The sequence below is a fragment of the Camelina sativa genome, chromosome 12 (assembly GCF_000633955.1).
Source record: "Camelina sativa cultivar DH55 chromosome 12, Cs, whole genome shotgun sequence".
Classification (NCBI taxonomy): domain Eukaryota; kingdom Viridiplantae; phylum Streptophyta; class Magnoliopsida; order Brassicales; family Brassicaceae; genus Camelina; species Camelina sativa.
This window is the reverse complement of record NC_025696.1, coordinates 9810523-9833192: the sequence shown is the minus strand read 5'-3', so window position 1 is coordinate 9833192 and position 22670 is coordinate 9810523. Positions and strand designations below refer to the sequence as shown.

At 31.9% G+C, this 22670-nt stretch overlaps 2 protein-coding genes and 3 pseudogenes across 2 annotated transcripts; 1 reads left to right on the top strand and 4 right to left on the bottom strand.

Moving 5' to 3' along the window:
- Positions 2726–5573, top strand: LOC104731142 (eukaryotic translation initiation factor 3 subunit A-like). Its single transcript, XM_019233382.1, has 10 exons — positions 2726–3087; positions 3171–3200; positions 3298–3525; positions 3606–3767; positions 3866–4087; positions 4193–4336; positions 4481–4660; positions 4766–4846; positions 4952–5150; positions 5250–5573. The coding sequence occupies exons 1-10, from the start codon at positions 2755–2757 to the stop codon at positions 5375–5377; spliced, it is 1707 nt and encodes a 568-aa protein (XP_019088927.1). The 5' UTR covers positions 2726–2754; the 3' UTR covers positions 5378–5573.
- On the bottom strand, positions 5777–7091 carry LOC104731141 (probable 2-oxoglutarate-dependent dioxygenase AOP1). Its single transcript, XM_010450416.1, has 2 exons — positions 6715–7091; positions 5777–6612 (listed from the first exon to the last, which is right to left on the bottom strand). Exons 1-2 carry the CDS (start codon positions 7059–7061, stop codon positions 5985–5987), a joined length of 975 nt encoding a protein of 324 aa, XP_010448718.1. The 5' UTR covers positions 7062–7091; the 3' UTR covers positions 5777–5984.
- LOC109125122 lies at positions 7579–8712 on the bottom strand (annotated as a pseudogene).
- On the bottom strand, positions 9022–11543 carry LOC104733341 (annotated as a pseudogene).
- On the bottom strand, positions 19461–21888 carry LOC104731140 (annotated as a pseudogene).

Here is a 22670-nt window from a genome sequence, read left to right as displayed (position 1 = left end):
TTGAACTTAGAAAAGAATTTAAGTTGGTGTAGAAAGTTTTGATATATTTTTGTGTTTCTAAAAAGCAAATTCACATATTTTATGTTTCACATTATTATCTATATCACTATACCATTAAGTAGATAAAATAATATTTTTAGACTAATCGGTTTAATTTAAACTAATCTTAAGTTTAAAAAATGCAATGAGAAAAATGTATAAAAGTGGTAAACAAATGAATAATTTTTTTTATTGTTTGTGAAATGTAATTTACTTCTAATAATTAAATATGTTATGAAATTGATAATTAAATACATTTATGGATTTTAATTGCTGATTAAATCTTTGATTTTTTAAAACTAATAGAAAAGAACATTGCCTTATATTTGTCAATGACATATTTATGTAAATGATAATGAGATGTAAGAATATTTATTAAAAAAGACACAAGAGCTATGTGAGCGCGACACATCAGCATTTTGTGAGAGTGCTTCTCTATTAATATATAGAGGATATGTTATGAAATTGATAATTATACTAGGATTTAACCCGCGGTACACCGCGGGACAAATATTTTTAATTTTTAAAAGGGAATTTAAAATTTATATTATATTTATTTTTTATTTTATTATTGTTTTATTAATTTAAAAAATATAAAATTTTACAGGTATTTGATATAAATATTCAAAATATAGGATTTTGTAGTTTTTTCTAGGTTTTAACCCGTCTGGTATATGTATAGTCTAGTAATACATTTGTCTCCTGGTACACATCTAAAAGTGTTTTAAAAAAAAAATATAATTTCACTTAACTTCCTATATGGGATTAATGCCAACCCGTCTCACCAAAATCAAAATAAGTTTTTTATCAAGTTTAATTATGTTAATTGTTTTACCAAATTAGCATATTTTTATAGTTTATAAATTTTCCATGTAAATATATATAGTTTATGATAATTAATAGAATTTTAATTTTTTTGGTAATTCTTCAAAAAATAAGAAATAAATCAAATTATATGGGGGGTTTTCAACATATTTAATGTGATATTTTATAATTGGATTTTTGGTTTAGGAAATTTATTAATGTTAATATAATTATTGATATTGTAAACTTTTATTATGGAAAATCTGTTGTATATCATTTAAATTTGAGAGATTCTAGCATCCATAAAAATAGTTTTGGAGATTTAATGGGTTAAAACTTTAATGGCTAGAGTTGTTTTTGGAAAAATCAAAATATATAGATGTTGTTAAGATTTTATGGCAATAAATTTAACAAATATTAGTCAATTTAAGAAAGTTTAGTATTTGAGTTTCTCTGCAAAGTTATTTATAAAATTGTTTTAGGGGTTAATGTTGTAAAAAAAAATTAAATAAGTAAAATTTAAATGGCATAAACCAAAATGTACTTCAAAAATGTTAATATAAATACATTTCTGGATTTTAATTGCTGACTAAATCTTTGATTTTTTAAAACTAATAGAAAAGAACATTGCCTTATATTTGTCAATGACATATTTACATAATGAGATTTAAGAGTATTTATTAAAAAAAAAAAGATACAAAAACTATATGACACATCAGTTTTTTTGTGAGAGAACTCGTTTATTCTATATAAAGTTAGGTTTCGTGCCCTCTCTTTCTCTCGCACCCTCGTTATTCTTCTCCCGCAAGACTGATTGAATCTTTTGTTTCTTCGGATTGATTTCGTTTGTATTTGTGTCGAATCATCTACTATTTTCCGCTGGGTATGTCTTCTACACTCGCTCAAAAAGTTTTGTGATACAAATAAACTCACAATCGCACAAACACACCAAGAAATCAACAAACGATCGATTGAGTATTCATTAAACACCAAATCGACATAGCTAGCTCTCAAGATGAGAGAAACCTAGCAATTGAACAGAGCTATTTTTTAGAGTTTTTACAAGTTTTTCTATCAAATGATTCTTTCATAATCTTGCAAATGAACTCCTCGGCCTCTTTAACCTTCAGCGTCGTCAATGGTCAACAACACAACGTCATTGGCTCCTTCCCCTCCAATCAGATTCCTCAAAACCTCCACGTCAGCCACATTCAAACTATCTTCTTCTTCTCTCCAGCTAACCCTTCTTTCCTGTATCATTTTGATAGTATGAATTGAATCATGGGTTTGTGCGAGAACTCGTGTGTCTGTTTCTAAATCATAATAAGTTTCTTTTTAGATTCTGAATATGTTTCCATTGATTTAAACTGGTGGTTTTGTCCAAGTTTCAATCTTTATCTTAAATTTGATGATTTGATATTCATAGAAAGCCATCCTTGTCTCAGGTTATATAGTCTGAAACTCTGAATCATGGCGATTTCTACCAAACCAGAGAATGCGGTTAGTTCTCCTGCGACGACACTACGCTTGTTAGCTTTTGGTTTTTTAGTTGGTCAGTTAATTTGATGTGTGTTATTATCTTGTAGATGCAACATAAAACATCCCAGTTCTGTAAGCAGTATAACAGAACAAAAGAATTCCATAGAGCAAGAGACCGACCTGATATGTTGGCGCCCGAGAGCTTGCAACGTTATCTGGACACAAGATTTGAACAGTTGGAAGTTTCTACTGAGCTTGGACTTTGGAAGGTATGTTTGTGTGTCATTGTGTAATATGCCAACTCTGTCTTTCTCTAATCGTTCTATCCTCTCTATCTGTTTTGGTAGCAATGATCTAGAATATTTTCTTATGTTTGATGTATCATTCTACTCGCAGGAAGCTTTTCGTACTGCCAAAGATATATGTGGCTTAATGTGCATGGTCAAGGAAACGCCCAAGTCATCTTTATTGGTGGTTTACTATTCCAAATTGACTGAGATCTTCTGGAGTTCTTCAAACCATCTTTACCATGCTTCTGCATGGTTTAAGTTGTTTAGCTTGCAGAAGATTTTCAATAAGAACTTAAGCCAGAAGGATTTGCAGCTAATAGCGTCATCTGTTGTCTTGGCCGCATTATCTGTTCCACCATATGGTCTGTCTCACGGTGCATCGCAGTTGGAGCTTGAGACTGAGAAAGAACACAATTTGAGGATGAGCAACCTCATAGGGTTTAATCTTGAACCTAAATTCAAAGGCAGAGATATGGTAACATCAAGTACTTTGTTTTTCTAATCCCATATCCTTTGTTTATGGTTTGCTTTTTCTAATTTCATCCATTTTATTTGCAGCTTTCCCGGGCATCACTTCTGTCAGAGCTGGTGACTCTCTAGCAGCTGTACTTCATAGTTTGAGTTGTTTATTCTGTGATGTTTTATTTTCCTGTGGTAATGTTGAGTTTGATTTATCCTCCATTAGGTTTCAAGAGGTGTTTTGAGCTGTGCAACACAGGAGGTCAAAGAGCTTTACCGTCTCTTGGAGCACGAATCTCACCCACTTGATCTTGGTCCCAAGATTAAACTTTTGTTGGATAGAATTTCCAAACTTGGTGGTGAACTGTCTTCAGCTCCTTCTTTACCAGAAGTACAGCTCTCCCAATATGTTCCCTCTTTGGAGAAGATTGCTACTCTGAAGTTGCTTCAACGGGTAAGTGCACTCTTGTTTTTGACCTGGTGTATAGATTTCTATATGTACGATACTTACCATTCCATATTGCAATTTTACAGGTTTTTAAGATGTATCAGGCAATCACAATTAAGAATCTAGCTCAGTTGGTCCCTTTCTTCGACTTCTCAGCCGTTGAGATGATAGCAGCTGATGCTGTAAGACACAATTTTGTTGACATGAAAGTTGATCACATAAAGGGTGTTGTAATTTTTAGAAATCTGGTGAGCCTCTCTGCTTATATCAGTCTCTCATTACTATAACTTTTTGATACTTTTTTTGGTTGATGTTATTTTGTTTCATCCAACTATTTGTGTATCAGAGTATTGATTCTGATGAGCTGAAAGATCCTCTGGCTGATTTTGCTGAGACTATGAGCAAAGTAAGAGCCATGTTATTTCCTGCGCCAAGTAAATCGTCACAGCTTGGTGACATAGTACCAAATCTAGAAGAGACTGTTGAAAAGGAGCAGAAAAGACTACTTGCCCGGAAATCAATCATTGAGAAGAGTAAGGAAGAACAAGAGCGTCAGCAACTAGAGATGGTATTTTTCCTACATGAACTGAAGCATCATTCATACTTCTTCTGTCTTTCTTTATCGTTGTGTCACTTGAGGACAAATTCTCTGTTCTGTGTTTTGGTTTTGAAGGAACGTGAAGAGGAGGAGAGGATGCTTAAGCTTCTGAAGCTAACCGTGGAGGCAGAACAGCAGAGACTTGCGTTAGATCTTCAGGAGAAGAGGAGACAGAGAATTCTTAGGGAGATAGAGGAGATTGAGCTTGAGGAAGCTCAGGTAATGCTTGAGGACACTGAAAAACGTCATAAAAATGGAAAAAAGAAGACACTTTACGATGGAGTAAATTTTGTTTGAAACAATGGTTTATTAGTACACCTGTCTTTGCATGTTTCTATATTGACTTTCTTTAACTATATGTAGGAGAAGGTAACAAAGCAAAGCGTGATAGATAAGGCCATGAGTGAGAAGCGCAAGAAAGATCAAGAAATGGAGAAGAAGCTCCAAAGACTTGCCAAAACTATGGATTATCTGGAACGGGCAAAGAGAGAAGAAGCTGCCCCGTTGATTGAAGCTGCTTATCAGCAACGATTGGTAGAAGAGGTAAGGAAATTTATTCTTGGAGTAGTTTTGAATCTTTACATATTAGTTCTTACTTCTGAGTTTAGACGTAAAAAAGGTCCTTATAGTATCTTCTATTTTGTTTAGCGTGAGGTCGAGCTCAGGAAGGAACGTCAAGAGAGTGACCCGATGGAGAAGAAAAGGTTGGCGAGAATGTTGCATAATAAGGTCAGTTGGCTTTGTTAAGTTGTGTATAGTGTATCTTCATATGTAGTAATCACTTCTTGCAAATTTTTTCTTGTCAAGTAACTCAAAATTAAATTTTGTTTCCAGGATATATTCCAAGAGAGAGTGATTAGTCTTCGACAAGATGAGTTTGAGAGGCTAAGAAAAGAGAACGAGGGTATTTTCCAAATGATTCGAGCCAGGAAACAAGAGTCGGATAATAAGAGAAAGCAGATACATCATTTGAAATCTGAAGAGGAAAGGATAAAAAAGCGTCAAGAAAAAGAGGAAGCTCGTCAGCGTGAAGGTAAGCTCCTCTTTTCATCTATATGCAACACCATCTGATGTGCATGCTCCATGCCTGCTAGATATTTTGTTTGACTCTTTAAATCTTACGTGTCTGCAGAATCTGAGAAACGTAGAAAGGAAGAAGCTGAATGGAGAGCTAAGTGTGATGTAATTGCTAAAAGGGAAAGGCAGAGAGAACAAGAGATTATTGAAGAAAGGTTGAGGGTAAAAGCTCTGTTGGGATAATAATATTGGCCTTGACGTCCATAGAAAAAAGGATTTGATCATTTTTGCTCATTAGGCCTCAGTGAATAATATGTTAGTCATGATTTTCCAAATATTTAAACGTCTGTAAGACATCGTTCTCATTTGGTTTTGCTCCAATTAATGCTATATAGTGGAGTAATACTGATTATCTTGAAGTGGAAGCAAATTTAACTTAGCTGTGGTTTCTTCTAGAAGCAAGTCAAAACAAATTGGTCTAGACAAACTATAAAATCTTGGGTAAAAAAGTTGTGTTGAGTGCTCTGCTCAAGTCCTTTTCAGGACACAATCATTGTGGGTCACTCTTATGCTTCTTTGTTCACATTTAGAACTGAAGATGATTTTAGCTTTGACAAGTGCTCCCAATTTGAATTAAACATGTAGAAAAACCTCTGAAGCATTACTTTAGATGGTAATAGAAAGACTCGGAACATTTTTAATACACAAATCTAAATCCAAAAGTAGCTTTGGATTCCACTAGTTATAATATATGATATTGCATGACACTCACAACAAACTGTATGCTCTTATACCTTTCTCCTTCAGGAACCGGTTAAGTGATCTCTCAACGGAAATACCGGTGTGGTCTCTAAAAATCATCTGGTTGAGCCAGCTCAAGTCCAGCAAAGTCTTTGACAGTGTAACCAATCTTCTCAAACTTCCCTACTTCATTACTCTGTCTAAACTTCAGATACTCCGAACACTTAAACGACTTGTAGCTCCTACAGTTTCCCTCACCTACGATTTCTTGAGGCGCAAGTATCACTTTCTCATCCTCAAAACAGATGAAAAACGCCAGAGAGACTCTGTTCACCAACTTTCTCAATACAACACGATGTTCAGACGATCTCAGCCGTCCGTTACTCCATGCTTGCATAAGATCTCCGATGTTAACAACAAGGAGATCCTCGCACGGATTTATATCGATCCATTTCTCTTCCTTAGACCTCATCTGAAGTCCACCAACGGAATCTTGGTAGACTATTGTTATACAGCTCATATCCGTGTGCATCCCGAGACCTTCAACGAGCTCTTCTCGCTTCTCTACGTCAGGTGGAGGTGTGTAGTTCACTAGCCTTAAGTATCCATGACAGTTGCTAAACTCAGTTTGGTATAATCTCTTCCCTGTTTCGTCTCCTAAGGTCATCATCAAGAGAATCTTTATGAGTCTTTTGGACAAGTAGTCCATTTTAGTTCCGTATTCTTGCAGTGTTTCTCTGAACAAAAACAGAGGATAGGTAAGAGTGTCAGGCCAATAAAGAGATGTAAAACACAGAATAGGAAAGAAAAAAAAAACTTATTTTAGTTCTAATGACAACCTTAGCTCTGGTTTATGATGATCTTGGAACAAAACATCTTCAGAAGCTTTGGCAGAAGTAGAGAAATCAGGTCCAGAGACAACAAGGCTTTCGAAATAAGGAGAGGCGATGTACCGAGGAGTATATGGAAAGGGACCAAGCTTGAGCTTTGATTCAAGAGGAACTTTGAAAACATCTCTGGACAAGGTACATGTTTTGTTGAACATTTCTTTAGAGATTCCATGATTAGTGACATAGAAGAATCCCCACTCTTTACAAGCCTGAGAGAGAGAAGACAGAACAGAGGACTCAATCGGTTGTGTTAAGTCTAATACAGGAAGTTGCAGAGAGGATTGAAGTTCAGACATTATATTATATATTTACTTGAATTTTAAGGGTTTAGGGGTAAAGAGTAGGGGTAAGCTATGTTAGGCATAAGGTATCTATATTTAAGACATGATTACAAGAAGCTTTTAGATTTATTTTAGACAAAAGCAGTAGCAGTAGAACCCACATATTTTGGTTATCATTATGCCGGTATAATTAGAAAAGGATTGTAAATCACGATGATTTGATTGTGACATTTTACAATTATAGTTTCATTATTTGCAGCCTCAGAAGTCATAACCATTAATATTGCAAAAAGTTGTAAAGATTCATGAAAACTTGATTATTCATACTAATTAAGCATATATAAGAGTTAGTTATCTTTGGATCATAGATTATATCCCAAGGCATCCTGCAGGACTTCCATAGTAAACAGGTCTTAACACGTTTAAGAAGATTCAGGTCTTAAAGAATAGATAATTAATACACAAAGTAAACTTTTGAAAATATGTAACTGATCCTTTTAATTAATGCAAAGAGATCCTAAGAATATGTTAACTAGAATGTGCATCCTCCTGGTCCTCCATAAAAGATAGCATCAGTCCAAACTTCGCCAAACAGTGGTTGGTCTTTTTTTACTTTGTAACATTTCGGGGTGCTTGAGAATGTCTTTAGACTATCAAGCGGTGGAGTCATACCTTCCAATCCAAAATCATTATATACTACAAAACCATTCATATAGGCTACTTTGATGTAACTTCTATATTCCGGAAAATGTCCACTTCCCATACTTGGGCTCTTCTCTTTCACTGGACTATATACTTCTCCTCCCCATGACACCAAATTTCCTCCATGGCCTAAACCTGAATCTGTGAATAATGATTTTGGCCAGTATCCAACATAATCATCGAACACTACCAACCACCAATTTCCTGTAACGTGATCCTACTTAAACAAGATAGGTTACTAATTCATTCAATGGCCGGCCTAGACAAGCACAATTCACATTCATGAAACTTCTCAGATAAAGAAATTTGTGGAAGGTGATGCTACCTTATATATTTTGATTCCTCCTTCATATTATTTGCCACCGTAAGTAGAAATTGGTTGAAAATGGTAGCCAAGTGGGATATCGGTATTCACTTGTATAAAGCCAGGACATAATGTATTGTAGCAACCTGTTTTCCCAAATCCATCTGCCTGTTTAGAATCAAGGGGACATATATAAATGGTGGCAATAGACAACATGGTAATACAAAATAAAAAATATATATATATATAACAAGATACTATTGTAAAGAGGTTTTAAGAACATATACAGTCCAATAAGTGTATAAACGGCTGTGATTCCGGTTAAGCCATTGGTACACCTGAGGAATATTTTGGAACGTGGGGTTTTGGTAAATTTTCACGTGACACGGTCCTATTATACAACGTCGGCAAAAAAAATCCTTCAAGTTTCCGTACAAAGGACACAAAGTTAGGGTTCTCGGCGAGAGCTTCTCTTACCAGACTGGATTATTTCGGCCCATATGATGATAATACAACGTCGGCAGAGAAATTGAATTATTAACTTTAACGAATCCCACATCGGGAAAACTTGAAGATCTAAGCTAGTATATAATAAGGATGACTTCTAGCATTGGTTAACCAATTGGCTTTGAGGAGGAACAAGCTCTTGTATCTTCCCATGGTTTCATAATATATATGAGCCAAGAATGATGAATCTCTAAGGAGAAAACATCTTCGAAGGGAAGAAACATGAGCCAAAGCCAATTGGTCATTCATAACCGCCGGACAGTGTTAGATGTTGTGCGACCTCGGTGAAAGGCTTTCCAAAACTTCCTAATGCTAATGCTAATTAATTTAACCACATCAACTTTCTATGTGAAAACATTAACTAAACGAAGTTCTGAAATTTTGATACTTGATTATTGATAAAAACATAATTAATGCTTGGATATATATTTCAAATTTATAGAATTTCTCATAATAGCATCATCAGTTCATAGATAAGTTCCCTATGCATCCTCCGGGACCTCCATAGTAAACAGCTCTTATCCAAGGTTCATCCTCATCATGAATAAACTTGGCTTTATAACAATTTGGACTGCTCTCATGTGTCTCTACAGTGTAGATTTGTGGAATTAAAGCTTTTCCCTTACCATCTAAGATTTGGATATTGTTCACAAAGGCTGCTTTTCTAAAACCTTCTTTAGGGAAATGCCCACTGCCCATAACTGGACTCTTTTCTGTCGTTGGACTGTACACTTGACCTCCCCAAGATCCAAGATATGCTCCTTTAACTAAGCCTGAGCCTATGAACAATGACTTTGGCCAATATCCAACGTTCACTCCTCCAAATATAACTATATAAGCCACCAATCTCCCGTGACACGGTCCTGTTCCCAAGGTTTTATAAGATGAATATCCAAAAGACTAAAGAGATGAGATCACTAGAGACTCTTGAGTTTTTTACCTGATGCAAGCTTAAGTCCATTTTATATTGTGTACCATTATGAACTGAAACCGGATGAAGAAGGACACCAAGTGGTATCCTCTTGCTGACTTGCACAAATCCAGGACATTGCATGTCGTAGCAGCCTGTCTTATTATATCCATCTGCCTGTTTAAATCAGTTTATCATTAAGACCATGTGAAGTTAGAAAAATATTAGCTTAAACTTTAATTCAAGGGGTGGTTACTCGGAACTTACAGTCCAGTAGGTGTATAAGTGAATATGATCTTGGTACAACAATGGATTCACCTGTGGTATATATCAAACCCTTTTTCTCAGATTTTGCATTCATATGGTTTTGAAAAAGAAATAAAAAAACTAATAACGAAAGAAATAAAAACTAGACTGACCATCCACCCAACTGAAATGCTGGCGAGATGTTCGAGGGGACCTTGTCCAATGGCCATGGTTGCAAGACTAACTTGATCATGTGACACTTGTGGATCCCAGAGGTTAAGGTTTCCTGTAACTCCAGCAACTCTGCTATAATCATACTCGAGTGTTGCAAACTAAATATCCATACAGAACAAAAGAAAATAATAAGAAAATGGAAAGAAAAGAAATTAAAATGGTGTTTTTATACTGAATTGCTAGGTAAATGATTCTTACATGATGTCCAGTATAATCAATGTCATTTCCCTCTGTTAGGATATGTCTAGGGCTATTGAATCCAATGGATTTCAACAGGGCCGGTCCTTGAATTTTGGTGGCCTAAAGCATATTATCTATATAAAATTTAGTTAATTTTTTTTTTACTAAAATACTAAAATATAATTAAAAAATATTTTTAAAAGTGATAAAATACTTTAACAAATGTGAAATAATCTAAAAATAAATTTTCTATCTTTCATCACAACAAATTCATTGGTTAGGATTATAATAAAAAGGATTAAAGTTAAGGTAGGAAAAAAAATGGTTTGCCTAGTTAGCCTGCAGCAGCAATAATCCATGTTCTTGTGTAGAATTTTTTTATTTTTGATTTTGTATGAAGAAGTTGAATATTTTAATATCTAGTAAAGTCTAATATTTATAGATTTTATTGTTAAAAGCAGGAATTAAACAAGATTTATTAAAAAAAATTCTATAACTCTTACCAAAAAAATGAAAATAAAATCGTAAGCAAAAAAGAAAGAAAACTGTTAAAGGGGAAAAAAAAACATAATGAAGAAAAGAGCAGAGTAGCAGTAAAGGAAAAAAACTGTTAAAAAAAACGTAATGAAGAAAAAAGCAAAGTACCAGCGCCGAACCCGTGACAAGCCACTAAATTGTGGGACACATAACCATCTGAACTATCTAATCTCTTGAAGATATGGCCCTAAAATATTTTATATATTGTGTGGCCTAAAGCAAATGCTTTGGATGCTTTATGGGTAGGCCGGGTCTGGATTTCAAACGTTGCGAGTGTATAAGATCTTTGAGTGTAGTCCTTTTAACAATTACTGTTCCATGTGGACAACTTATGCCCTTTTGCAGAAGATTTAAGGGATCAATTTTTTGTGAAGTTTTGTTACTTGAGATCCACTCAGGTACACTTGTTGGCCTCAGCTGCATATAATATGACAATGCCTTCACAAAGTCATTCTCTATAGAGCATTATTTTATAGAGAATTCTATACGAATCAGAACCTGAACAGAGTGGTTTTTCAGCAGAGGATGATCAAATGCTAGTTGCTTTTGAATGTCGATACAATCGAATATTTCACCTTTTTCAGTCTGTTTAAAAAGGATAATTAAATAGGGTGTCTATAAGTTAATGTTTTGATAAACTCATGTCACTTTTGTTCAGCATAATGCATGATAAATTGATAAGCATGTATGAAAAAAGGAAGGCTAATTAAGACAACCTTGAAACTCTTGAGGGCAGGTTTGTTGATAGCTTTGATTGCCTCTCCATTTCTTTCTTCTCTTCTTCCGAAGGTATTGTTCTCCGTTCATGAGCTGCTGCTTCAGCAACTAAAACAACTGTTAACAGAAGTAGTAATACAATGTTATTAGAGAAATCCATTGTTAGACAATGGTGATTAACAAATTGAACTAACTGATTAAGATAATAAAAATGAGCTGAACAATCAATGAGTTGAATAAACTGAATGAGATGAATAAGATGTAGAGAAATAAATTACTTTGCTAAATGGTGATCATTAAGTTGAATAGCTGAATACAAAATTTTAATATTAATAAAATATCTATAATAATATCCAAAGTTATATATATATACTAGGTAAGGGCCTGCACGATGTGCGGGTTTAAAAATTGATGAAAAAAATAAATCCTAAACCTTAAATAATTTTTAAAAAATATATGAAAAAATTATTTCCTAAAATAAATATATAAATAATTTAAGTTACAGAATATTTGTATTTACCTACATACATTTATTTATATTTATATATTTTTAATATATTATAACAATTATTACAATAATTTAAAGCTAAATTATATCCCACTACAACTTTTGCCAAATACTCATCATTACAAATATTATTATTGTCAAATTTCCAAAACTTATTCACAAAATATTTTACATACAAAAAATTCATCAAATCAACATCTAATAAGTAATCACGGACAATTTTACTATATCTTTTACCATTAAAAATATGTTCTTACACCCAAAATTATTATATTGTTAAAGTATTCTCTTTATCACCACCTATAAAATGTCTTCTAAACAAATTAAACAAATTTTATGTTGCTTTACTTTCATTTTGGCATAATTATAGTTTTTATAATTACTAAAAAAATTTTGTGACACAATTTCAGTAACTATGAAGTTTTTTTATTCAACTGGTGAAAATTATCAACTCGATTACAATGATTTTATGACTAACCCAATAAAAGTTGAGAAATTGAAAGAAATTTAATAGAATATAATAAAAATAAAAATTTGAAATTATAATCATGATGGTATATATAAGTCTTAGATAATTCAGATATACAAAATAGAAACTTTATATACAATAATAAACATGACATATGTCATAATCACGTTAAGGATCAACGACCTATTTACTCTTCAGAAGTATCCAATTGTACCAAAACAACTTAAAGTTATAACCTATGATACTAGGATTTTTTGTGTCTCCTAGTAGGTCTCAATTAACCTTATGCGTTGTAATACTTAAGGTGTCAATCCAGTTGGGAAAGTTTACTATCACTCAAGATGCAATCAAGAAGTCACAAGTTAAGCCAATTCAAAGAGTGTTTTTATCTAACAGTCCTAGAATGATCAAAATGCGAAACAGAAATGAGTCACAAAACTAGAAACAAGAATGCATGACAAGAAGCGAAAGTGAATAAAAACGCAAACGATTCTAAGCATGAACAAACGAAACAGTTCCAGGAATGTAATAAAAATCAGAAAGAAAGAAGTCCTAAGGATGGAGTAATTGATGTTAGTGGAGTATCATAGTCTAAGGAGTGTTTAACATACCACAAGCAAAGTATCCCTAAACAATGAACATCACAACTTAGCTAATCCAATCTCTTGGCAAAAGCTGCTCAGACTCAACCACTTCCATACCTAGCTCTCGCTAGAGAAACGTGGTCGAGCAGGCATGACAAACAAGTTCATTCACGTCAACAAACATCCTAGACAACTAATCTCTTAGGCTAGGAACGTAAGTCTCTGGCACTAGTTGGTCAGACATTTCATCAAACACCTTTTGGGTGCGGAAATGTCTCGAACCTAGTTCCAATTGATCAGAGAGAAACTAGTAATTCTAACTCTAGTCCAGAAGGGAATCATACAATCAAAGCTTAAACACTCTACATCCTAAGATCCTCCACCTAATCTATCCCATCCTCAAGAACTAACACACTACTCAGATCCGAAAGTCATCATCAACAATACAAACTCAGAAAACATTGAAACAAGCATTCTTAGATAGGTGAAAATGAGAGGAACAACTTTGTAGAAGAAATCCAATGCAAAAACTCAATAAAATCAAAGCTATCTGGATTACAAGATCGGAATACGTTTTTGGTGGCTAGGTCAACCTTAGAAAACAAAACGAGATAAAAACTAAGATGTCCTCCGTCCAGACTTAACAAAATGTATTTATAGTAAAAACATGTAAATCCCTAAAACTTAAAACGACAAGGTGAAGCGTCGGTTTGGGAATCTCCTGAAGCGCGTAAGACGGAACGTCTTCCTGACATGTGCGGTCCAGTCGCGTGTCGTCTCTCCCTAGAGTGAGGTCGAGTGGAGTGAGGTCGAGTGGAGTGAGTAGGAGTGGCTCCAGTGATGTGAATGAAAATGGCTCGAGCATGGTCGGTGAAAGTGGCTCGATCTGGGTGTATACGCATCCACTAAAACAATGATAACTCTTGAACCACACCTCCGATTGGCTTGAAATAAACGGCATTGGAAAGATGACTCAATTCTCTACAACTTTGATGAAGACGTCAAAAGCCCAATCCCTATATCGGTGGCTCGAGTGATGGCTCGATTGTGGAAGTGAGGAGGGTGGCTCGATTGTGGAAGTGAGGAGCGCTCGATTGTGGAAGTGAGGAGCGCGGCTCGATTGTAGAAGTGAGGAGCGCTCAATTGTGGAAGTGAGGAGCGTGGCTCGATTGTGGAAGTGAGGAGCGCTCGATTGTGTAAGTGAGGAGCGCGGCTCGATTGTAGAAGTAAGGAGGGCTCGATTGTGGAAGTGAGGAGCGCTCGATTGTGGAAGTGAGGAGCGTGGCTCGATTGTGGAAGTGAGGAGCGCTCGATTGTGGAAGTGAGGAGCGTTCGATTGTGGAAGTGAGGAGCGCTCGACCCTCTGTGCTTCCAACATCTCCTAGACATCTGAAAAACTCCGAAATGCGCAATGTATGCAAGGATGATGCAAAAACTTCCTAAACATGCAAAATGTACGAAAGAGGTTCTAAAATGATGCAAAACAACTAGTTGTCCTAGCTAAATGCATGACAAATACAAGCTAAGGAAATGCAAAATACAGACATATCAACCTCGTCTCAAATATTTTCGAATCATAAATTCTCAACTTATTTTTACCGAATCAAAAGTTCTCATATATTTCTCCATATACCTGGTTTAAACGGTTTACAAACCTAATCCGATAGAAAACCACATAAATCCGGTTAAAAACCAATTTTAAAATGGTATACCGTTCCAACTTCCCAAATTTGAAACCGCTTCTCAAATACTCGATCAAGCAGGTCTTGTTTCAATATCGGAATCATCAACATTATTTAGAAAAGAAAACTCTAAATTTTGACCAGAAACATCAACCACCGACTTATCTTCCAAACTTATAATGCTACTAACTGTAGAATCACTTTTAGAACTTCCATCAGTGTCTCCATCCTCGATTAAAATAGCAGGCATTATATACTTCGATTTCATTTCATTGCATCTGATAGCTTCCATTGAAAAATCCGCACAAATCAAAGACCCACGCAATAGATCTACAAAATTGATCTCTGATCGTTAAAACTGACAGGTGTCACGATCTGGTTTGATATTTAATCGTTAAAATTGACATGTGTCACGATCTGGTTTGATATTTAATTGGTAAAACTAACACGTGTCATGATCTGATTTGATATTTAATCGTTAAAATTGACACATGTCATGATCTGGTGAATTTTTAACTTTGATCTCTGATCGTTAAAACTGACACGTGTCACGATCTGGTGAGTTACTAACTTTGAGAACTAAGGTTTATATAATAAGAAATTAAAACTTATAATTTAGATTTAAGATTTAAAAATATTGATACTACAAATATATGATTAATTCTTATTTTCTAAACTCATATAATTAAAATAATTAAACATATTTTTTAACTCATACTATATTTTTTAAGACAAAAATATTAATTAAAACCTGTAAATAAAAGAAATATAATTAAAGAAAAAACAGATTTAAGTTTTATCTCATTCATTTTGTTCAATGGAAAACAATAAATACTGGTTGGAAAAATCATATATATGAAAGTAAGGTTTCACTCTCTCTTTATTGGTCCACTTGGCAATTCATCTTTAACAAAAAAAAATTTACATTAAATCACAAATTAAAACACATTTAACTTCACATTTAACTCACATTTTCATACAAAACCAAAATCATATCAATTATGCATTAACTTTATTTCTCAAAATTAACAAAAAAAAAATATTTATATTAAATCACAAATTAAAACACATTTAATCTTCACATTTAACTCACATTTTCATACAAAACTGAAATCATATAAATTTTGCATTAACTTTATTTCTCCACTCAATTGTATTTAAACAAATAATAAATCAGCAAGATTTTAAAAAACACAAAATCATTAAAATTCTTTCTAAATCCTAAACCAATACCCTCCTCTTAATGTAATTTTCCATCACTTCTCTTCCTATAAATACTCATTATCTTATTCTTTTAGTCTCTCATTCTTTCATTCTCTCATGTTTTTCCACTATAACTCTTTTTATTTTTTTGTGTTTTTTTGTTATTGTTGTTGTATGAGTTAAACAATTCAATTCAAATATCATTGAGTTTGTATGATATGTATATCTTACATTGTTTACTTTAATGTTTTTAAAGGTTTATCTCAATTGTCTATATTAGATTAACATCTAATAAGTTATTATTTTTCATACTCTTCTACAATATTCACCACACAATAAGTCATGAAGTTGAAATGATTCATCTCTAATTCTCTATTATGTACTCTAATTATCTCACATATTCATGTATCATTTTTAATAATTTGTAAAAATAAATAAATTATATTTAAAGATCAATAAAATTATCCATTTATATAGTCTATTTGGTTTAAAGTCTATAAACTCTATTTTGTTTTGTGATCCAAGAGATAAATATGTAAAGATGAATATAATATTTATTCTATTTAAAATTTGAGGTTTTTGCAAACAAAAAGAACTTCATTAAAAAAAAATTGGTCTTTGTGATGTAAGAAAAATGAAAAAATTATCCCAAAAATAAATTATATTTAACTGGAAATAAAATATAGAAAACAATATAATTTAATACCATTTAATAAAATCCTCCAAAGATGAAACCATTAGTATGAAATCTAGCACTATAAATTAAATTGATGAGTGAAAAACAAAAAACAAAACCAAAAAGATAGAAGTTCTCCTTGGGGTTTTAAAAAATATTTGGATTGAAGTTCATAAAATTTTATAAGAAAACTAATTTAGTTTGTCACTTCAAAAATAATATTTTCAATTTGAAAATTATGTGTGATTGTTGAGTTTATATCAACAAAACAACCAAATCATGTGTAAGTTAAAATTTTGAGCCCCTTAGTATTCATTTTCCTTAAATAAAAACAAATTAAAATATTTATTGATATTAAATCACATATTAAAAAAACATTTAATCTTGACATTTAATTCACATATTAATATAAACTAAAATCATATAAATTATGCATTAACTATATTTCTCCACTCAATTGTATTAAAACAAATAATAAATTAGAATTGTAACTCTCATTTTTTAAATATAATTTTTAATCATTTCTCATCATATAAATACTCATTCCTTTCATTCTCTCATCCTTTTCCACTATATCTCAATTTTTTTTTGTGCTTTTTTGTTATTGTTGTTGTATGGGTTAAAAAAATTAATTCAAATATCACTGTAAACACGTAATTCTAAATTTTAGTTTAAAAGTTTGTATGATATGTATATCTTACATTGTATATATATATATATATATATATATATATATATATATATATAAAGTTTCACTCTCTTCTTATTGGTTCATTTAGCATTTAATTTCTAAAAAAATCATATTTTATTTTTAATTCAATAAAAATCTAATAATGTACATTAATCTATACTTTAAATCCACATTTTACTACTAAATTGTAACTGGAATTACATAAATTATGAATTGACTATATTTTTCATTCATTTTCATTCAAACACACTATAAATTATGATTAACTCTTCTATTTAAATAATTTTATAAATTTAACTTTCATCCCTTGAAATCAAATAAATAACTATTCTCATATCATCATCCACCATATCTCACATTCTAAATATTTTCTTTGTTTTTTTATGTTCTTGCATGGGTTCAAAACTCATGGTAAGAGTGTGATTATATATTTTGTTAGATTTATCTTATATTTTGTTCAATTTTATTTCTTTGTTTTTATGTTTTTCTTCCTTTCTTCTTTGTCTTCTTATTATTTTCAATTACATATATAATAAAATTTTGGTGGCTGTAAAAAATTTATCGATGCAGATTCAACAACACTAATTTCGATCAAAGCCCAATGAGGAAATCAATCTAAAGAAATCATCTTCATTCATGTATATATATATATTTTTTTCTTAAAGTATGCAATATTTTAACAAAATAAACTATTATAATAGAATTATTAAATCAAATTTTTTAACTCTCTCTTGCCTCCAAAAAAATTTGTAGTACATTTTTTGGTATACTCATCATTATATTTAATTTTTGTGACCCAAAATATACTTATATAAAGATCATTATAATGTTTATTTAATTCAAAATTTTGTAATTTAATGATTTTCTATATAAAAAAAATTTGATATTCTATTTCCAAAATTTTACTACAAAGAAGAAATCATTAGAATTTAACCTAGCAATGTAGCTTAAATTAAGGTGAATATAAAAGAGATTAAAAATTAAATTAATCTTTGGGATTTTTTATTGCATTTCATATAATTTTATAGGAATATATTTAATTGATACTTTAAAAAATAATTATGTAATTTAATTATTAAATGTTTTAAGTAAATTTTGAATATCATAGTAAATTTCTAATTTTATCATTAACAATATTTTTTAAATAGCTGTTATATTTTGATACTGTATGATTTGAATAAATAAAGTTTATTATTGACATCTAGGAAATTTGTTTGTTATATATGTATTTTTATGAAAAATTTCAAAAATACATCTTTTTCAATACAACTCTTCAGAAAGCATTAAAAAACTTTATTAAGAAAATATTCTCAGAAATTTTTCATAATTTTATGATTATAATAATCTAAAATGAATTAACATAACTAATATAACAACCCGCGCATATTACCTAGTCAAATGATGACTTTCTGAATGTCTAGAATTGAAACACACATTCAACTCATTCATTCAATTTGGTTGAAAAGACAAGTGGCCAATACGTTACCGTAAAATCAAATTAATGAATAGTATTTGATATCTTGGGCTTAAGTAGTTATTTAAAGGTTACAGAAAATTACAAGGCAAAGATCTTAACACAATTAGTTTTATTTGTATCTATCAATCTAAGATAAGAAAAAGGATGTGGAAATAAAAAAAACTTCAAGTTCAGAAGATCTATATTTTTTTTTACATCTCAGACGGTAAAAACAAGAGAGAGTTAATGTGCAAAGATCATAAACATATATCTTTACTACTCATAAACCCATCAACTGGTCTCCTTAAAAAATCTCATGCTTTATAGCTAAATCGTGTCGTCTTCTTGAGACGGTCGAGACATGAGACAAAGAAGCGTTAACAACAAGGTAAAAAGAAACAAGGAATCACGCAATATCAATGTTTCAATTGCATCAATTGGTATCAGAGCCGCACAAATTCTTCTACGCAAGTGAAGAGCATAGCGTGGCTCTGACAGCGATTGACGTGATGGAAACCGATGGAACAATTAAAAAATCGTACAAGACCTAATATGTGTATAGCTCTCTATTTATATATAGAGTGGTAAAGGAGATTAAGCAAAATCCTAACCCTAAACAAGGGCCGCCTTCACTATAAAAATAATAATGCTGAACTTAAACTAAAATTAACAATTAGGAAAAATAAAATCTGAAGATCTATTCAATTTGTTTATTTAAAAAAGAAGACAAAACTTTATCTTAATATGAAGATATCTACCAAACGTTTTTTCCTAGAAAACTGAATGTTAAAAATATATTTATCAGATTAAACATAGGTTTACAATATCTATACTAATTATAAAAATAAACAGAGGACAAATATTATACCAAAATCTATAAAGTTCTTAAAATACAAGGAAACTAAAATGTGCATCCTCCCGGTCCGCCAAATAAAATAGCTCTTGGCCAATATTCACCAAGACCTAATATCTTCCTCACGTTATAACAGTTTGGACTGTTTGCGTATGTCTTTAAAGCTGACGCTATAGGACTCGAAACTACTTTTGTTACATCAGTGATTACTTTCATACCATTCACATAGGCTGCATTCTTGAAACCCTTTGTGGGAAATGTCCACTTCCCATGCTTGGGCTCTTATCTTGCACCGAACTATAAACTTCTCCTCCCCAAATCACCGCACTCGCTCCATCAGCTAAACCTTTACGGTTGAACAATGATCTTGGCCAGTATCCAATTGGCTCGTCATGTAGCAAAAACCACCGGTCTCCTGTAACATGATCCTAGTTAAATCAAAAAGCAATATAGTTGATAACATAACCTTCGACTTTTCTATAAGTTTGAAGAAAACAATTTTATACACCTGATATAAGCTGATTTCTAGATGATATTGTTGACCATCATAAATCGAAACTGGTTGGGCAAGGGCTCCAATTGCATATTTAGTGCTCACATGTACAAACCCAGGACATAGTGCATTGTAGCAACGAGTCTTATTATTTCCATCGGCCTGCTTGAATCAAATATTTAAATAATAGTGAAGCTAAGCCTTATATTTTCCTAAACCTAGTCAGAACATTAAGATGTTTTGATTAACTTACAGTCCAGTAAGTGAATAAGGAACTTTGGTTCTGATGTAGCCCTGGATACACCTAAACAGAGATTGGTCGTCGAACGTTTTGTTGCCGAATTTTTATTTTGTAAGATAATGAAAATTAGGGTCTAGACTTACAATCCATCCAGCAGAGATGCTTTGTAACCGTTTGTTGCCTGCAATAGTCATAGCTGCAAGACTAAATTGATAAGGTGAGACGTATGGATTCCATATGTTAATGGTTCCTTTTGCTCCATAATTGTAATCTTTGTAACTAATTGTGGCAAACTAAAAACGAAAGAGAAAAATAAATAGATAATCAAAAAATTATAAGCATTGTGCACAAGTTAAGATGGGATCTCAATTCAACTACGTACGTATGTATAACCAAAAAAAATGATTCTTACATGATGACCGGTTAGATCAATTTTATTTTCCTTTGGAGAAACTTGTCTTGGATAGTTGAATCCCAAGGATTTCAAACGTTGAGCACATGTATAAGATCTTCAAGGGTAATCCGTTTGACAATGACTGTCCCATTTGGACAACTTATGCCATCTTGTGGAAATGGCAAAGAACTAGATTTATGAGAAGTGATGTTATATGTGGTCCATTTAGGTATAGTTGTGGGATTTAACTGCATATAATATTTCAATTTATCAAAAAAATATAAGAGTTTTATAGAGATGTATTTGTGTTTCGTAGGTTAAACCTTAATAGAGTGGTTCTTGAGCATAGGATGATCAAAAGCTAGCTGTTTTTGAATGTCAACGCAGTCCAATATATAACCATGTCCAGTCTGTTGGAAAGAGAAGTAAGAAAAACTTGATATGTTCTGAAAAGAAATGTAAGTTGGATATATAGTTGCACTTCTAAAACGACACCATATATAAAGTTCAACATTCAACACTTTTTAGTAATGATTTAAAAGAAAAATATCGAAAATTTACAAAATGAAATGGCTAAATTTACTTGAAAGCTTTTGATTGCAGGTTTATTGATATGGTTGAGCAGCTTCTCCATTTCTTGTTTCTCCTTTTTCGAATGTACTGTTTTGTGACTCTCTCCAACAAAAATGAGAGCTATTGTTGACAAAACTAGCAAGATAAGTTTATTAGTATACATCATGATGAATCAAAGGATCTGAAACTATATTTATCAGAAGAAGAATGAAGCAAAAGCAACTATGATTAATATTGTGTCACATAAATCTGAGACCATTAATAACCAACAAAGAACCTATACATAGTAATGGATAAAGTGTCTCTGGCTCTATCTCTATTACCCATATGTGGATGCTAAAGTGAGATTTTTTTAAAAGAAGCTTTTTGTCTTTCGTTTTAATAAAGTGTAATCCATCTAACTGCATAAGAAAAAATAAAAGATTGCATGCTCAGTGGGTCAAAGCCTAATATAAAAAAAACCAAAACAGTAGTAGTGATCACAAATAACTTAAACGAACCATGAATTAATTCTATAAACAGTCGTAATAACAGAATACGAACTGTCGTATCTAGTCTGCGGAGATGTTTAGAAAGAACCATCTTATATTCAGTTGAGATCTGAGAGTAGTTGAAGATCACATTCACTTTCATTATGCTGATTCAAGTACCTCAAAAGAAAGATTTATAAGAAACAAAAAAAAAAAAGTCAAAAGAAGGCCTTAATTAACAACATCATGGAAAAACACAATACGTATGTGATGAGACATCGGTAGATAAAGCATCAACATTCTCGAGGTGAGGTGTGCCCTCTATAATATCCTTCACATAATTGATCGAAACATTAATGTTGGAATTGTCCACATCATTTGAGCTGTAACATATTTTGTATATAGAAGTTGCTTAATCTTATGTCCATCTTATTCTGATATGCATCATATCGTTTTCGCTCCTAGTTGTCCAGTCCATTTCAACTACCTACCCCTAATTCTTATTTTCTAATCATGTCAGTCTTAATTATTAAGCTCAAAGCCTAACTAATTAATAATTAACCGTTAAGAACAATTAAACTATTCTAAAGTCCCACATGAAAATTGTAGGTTTATCAAAAAAAAAAAAATTGAAGTTAGCTCAACCGACTAAAAAAAAAAAAAAAATTGCAAACCATCTAAACAAAATTGAGAGTGACTCTTATGAACATCTGCAATTAACATCCCAAGTATATAATTAATTATCTAAACATTTCAGATTAATTTAGAAATTTGCATAAATAACAAATATAAATATTTGTCGAAATTAGCAAATAATTGGCTAGCAAATAAAAATAAATAAAAGTATTTTTTTTTGACCAAAAAAAAAATAAAAATAAATAAAAGTATATTCAAAACTAAAAACTATTTTCTCCAAAAAAAAAAAACAAACAAACAAACTATAAAGTCACACATCGGTCACCAAATTTACAAATTGAAAAAAAAAAAAAAAAAA

What these genes read in the sequence shown, in the direction of transcription:
- LOC104731142 (XM_019233382.1), top strand. Translation starts at nt 2,755, where the DNA reads ATGTGCATGGTCAAGGAAACGCCCAAGTCATCTTTATTGGTGGTTTAC. An exon ending in CTCTGAAGTTGCTTCAACGG is followed by an intron (nt 3,526 to 3,605) that starts GTAAGTGCACTC and finishes GCAATTTTACAG; the next exon opens with GTTTTTAAGATGTATCAGGC. An exon ending in TTGAGCTTGAGGAAGCTCAG is followed by an intron (nt 4,337 to 4,480) that starts GTAATGCTTGAG and finishes AACTATATGTAG; the next exon opens with GAGAAGGTAACAAAGCAAAG.
- LOC104731141 (XM_010450416.1), bottom strand. Translation starts at nt 7,061, where the DNA reads ATGTCTGAACTTCAATCCTCTCTGCAACTTCCTGTATTAGACTTAACA. An exon ending in CATCATAAACCAGAGCTAAG is followed by an intron (nt 6,613 to 6,714) that starts GTTGTCATTAGA and finishes GTTTTTGTTCAG; the next exon opens with AGAAACACTGCAAGAATACG.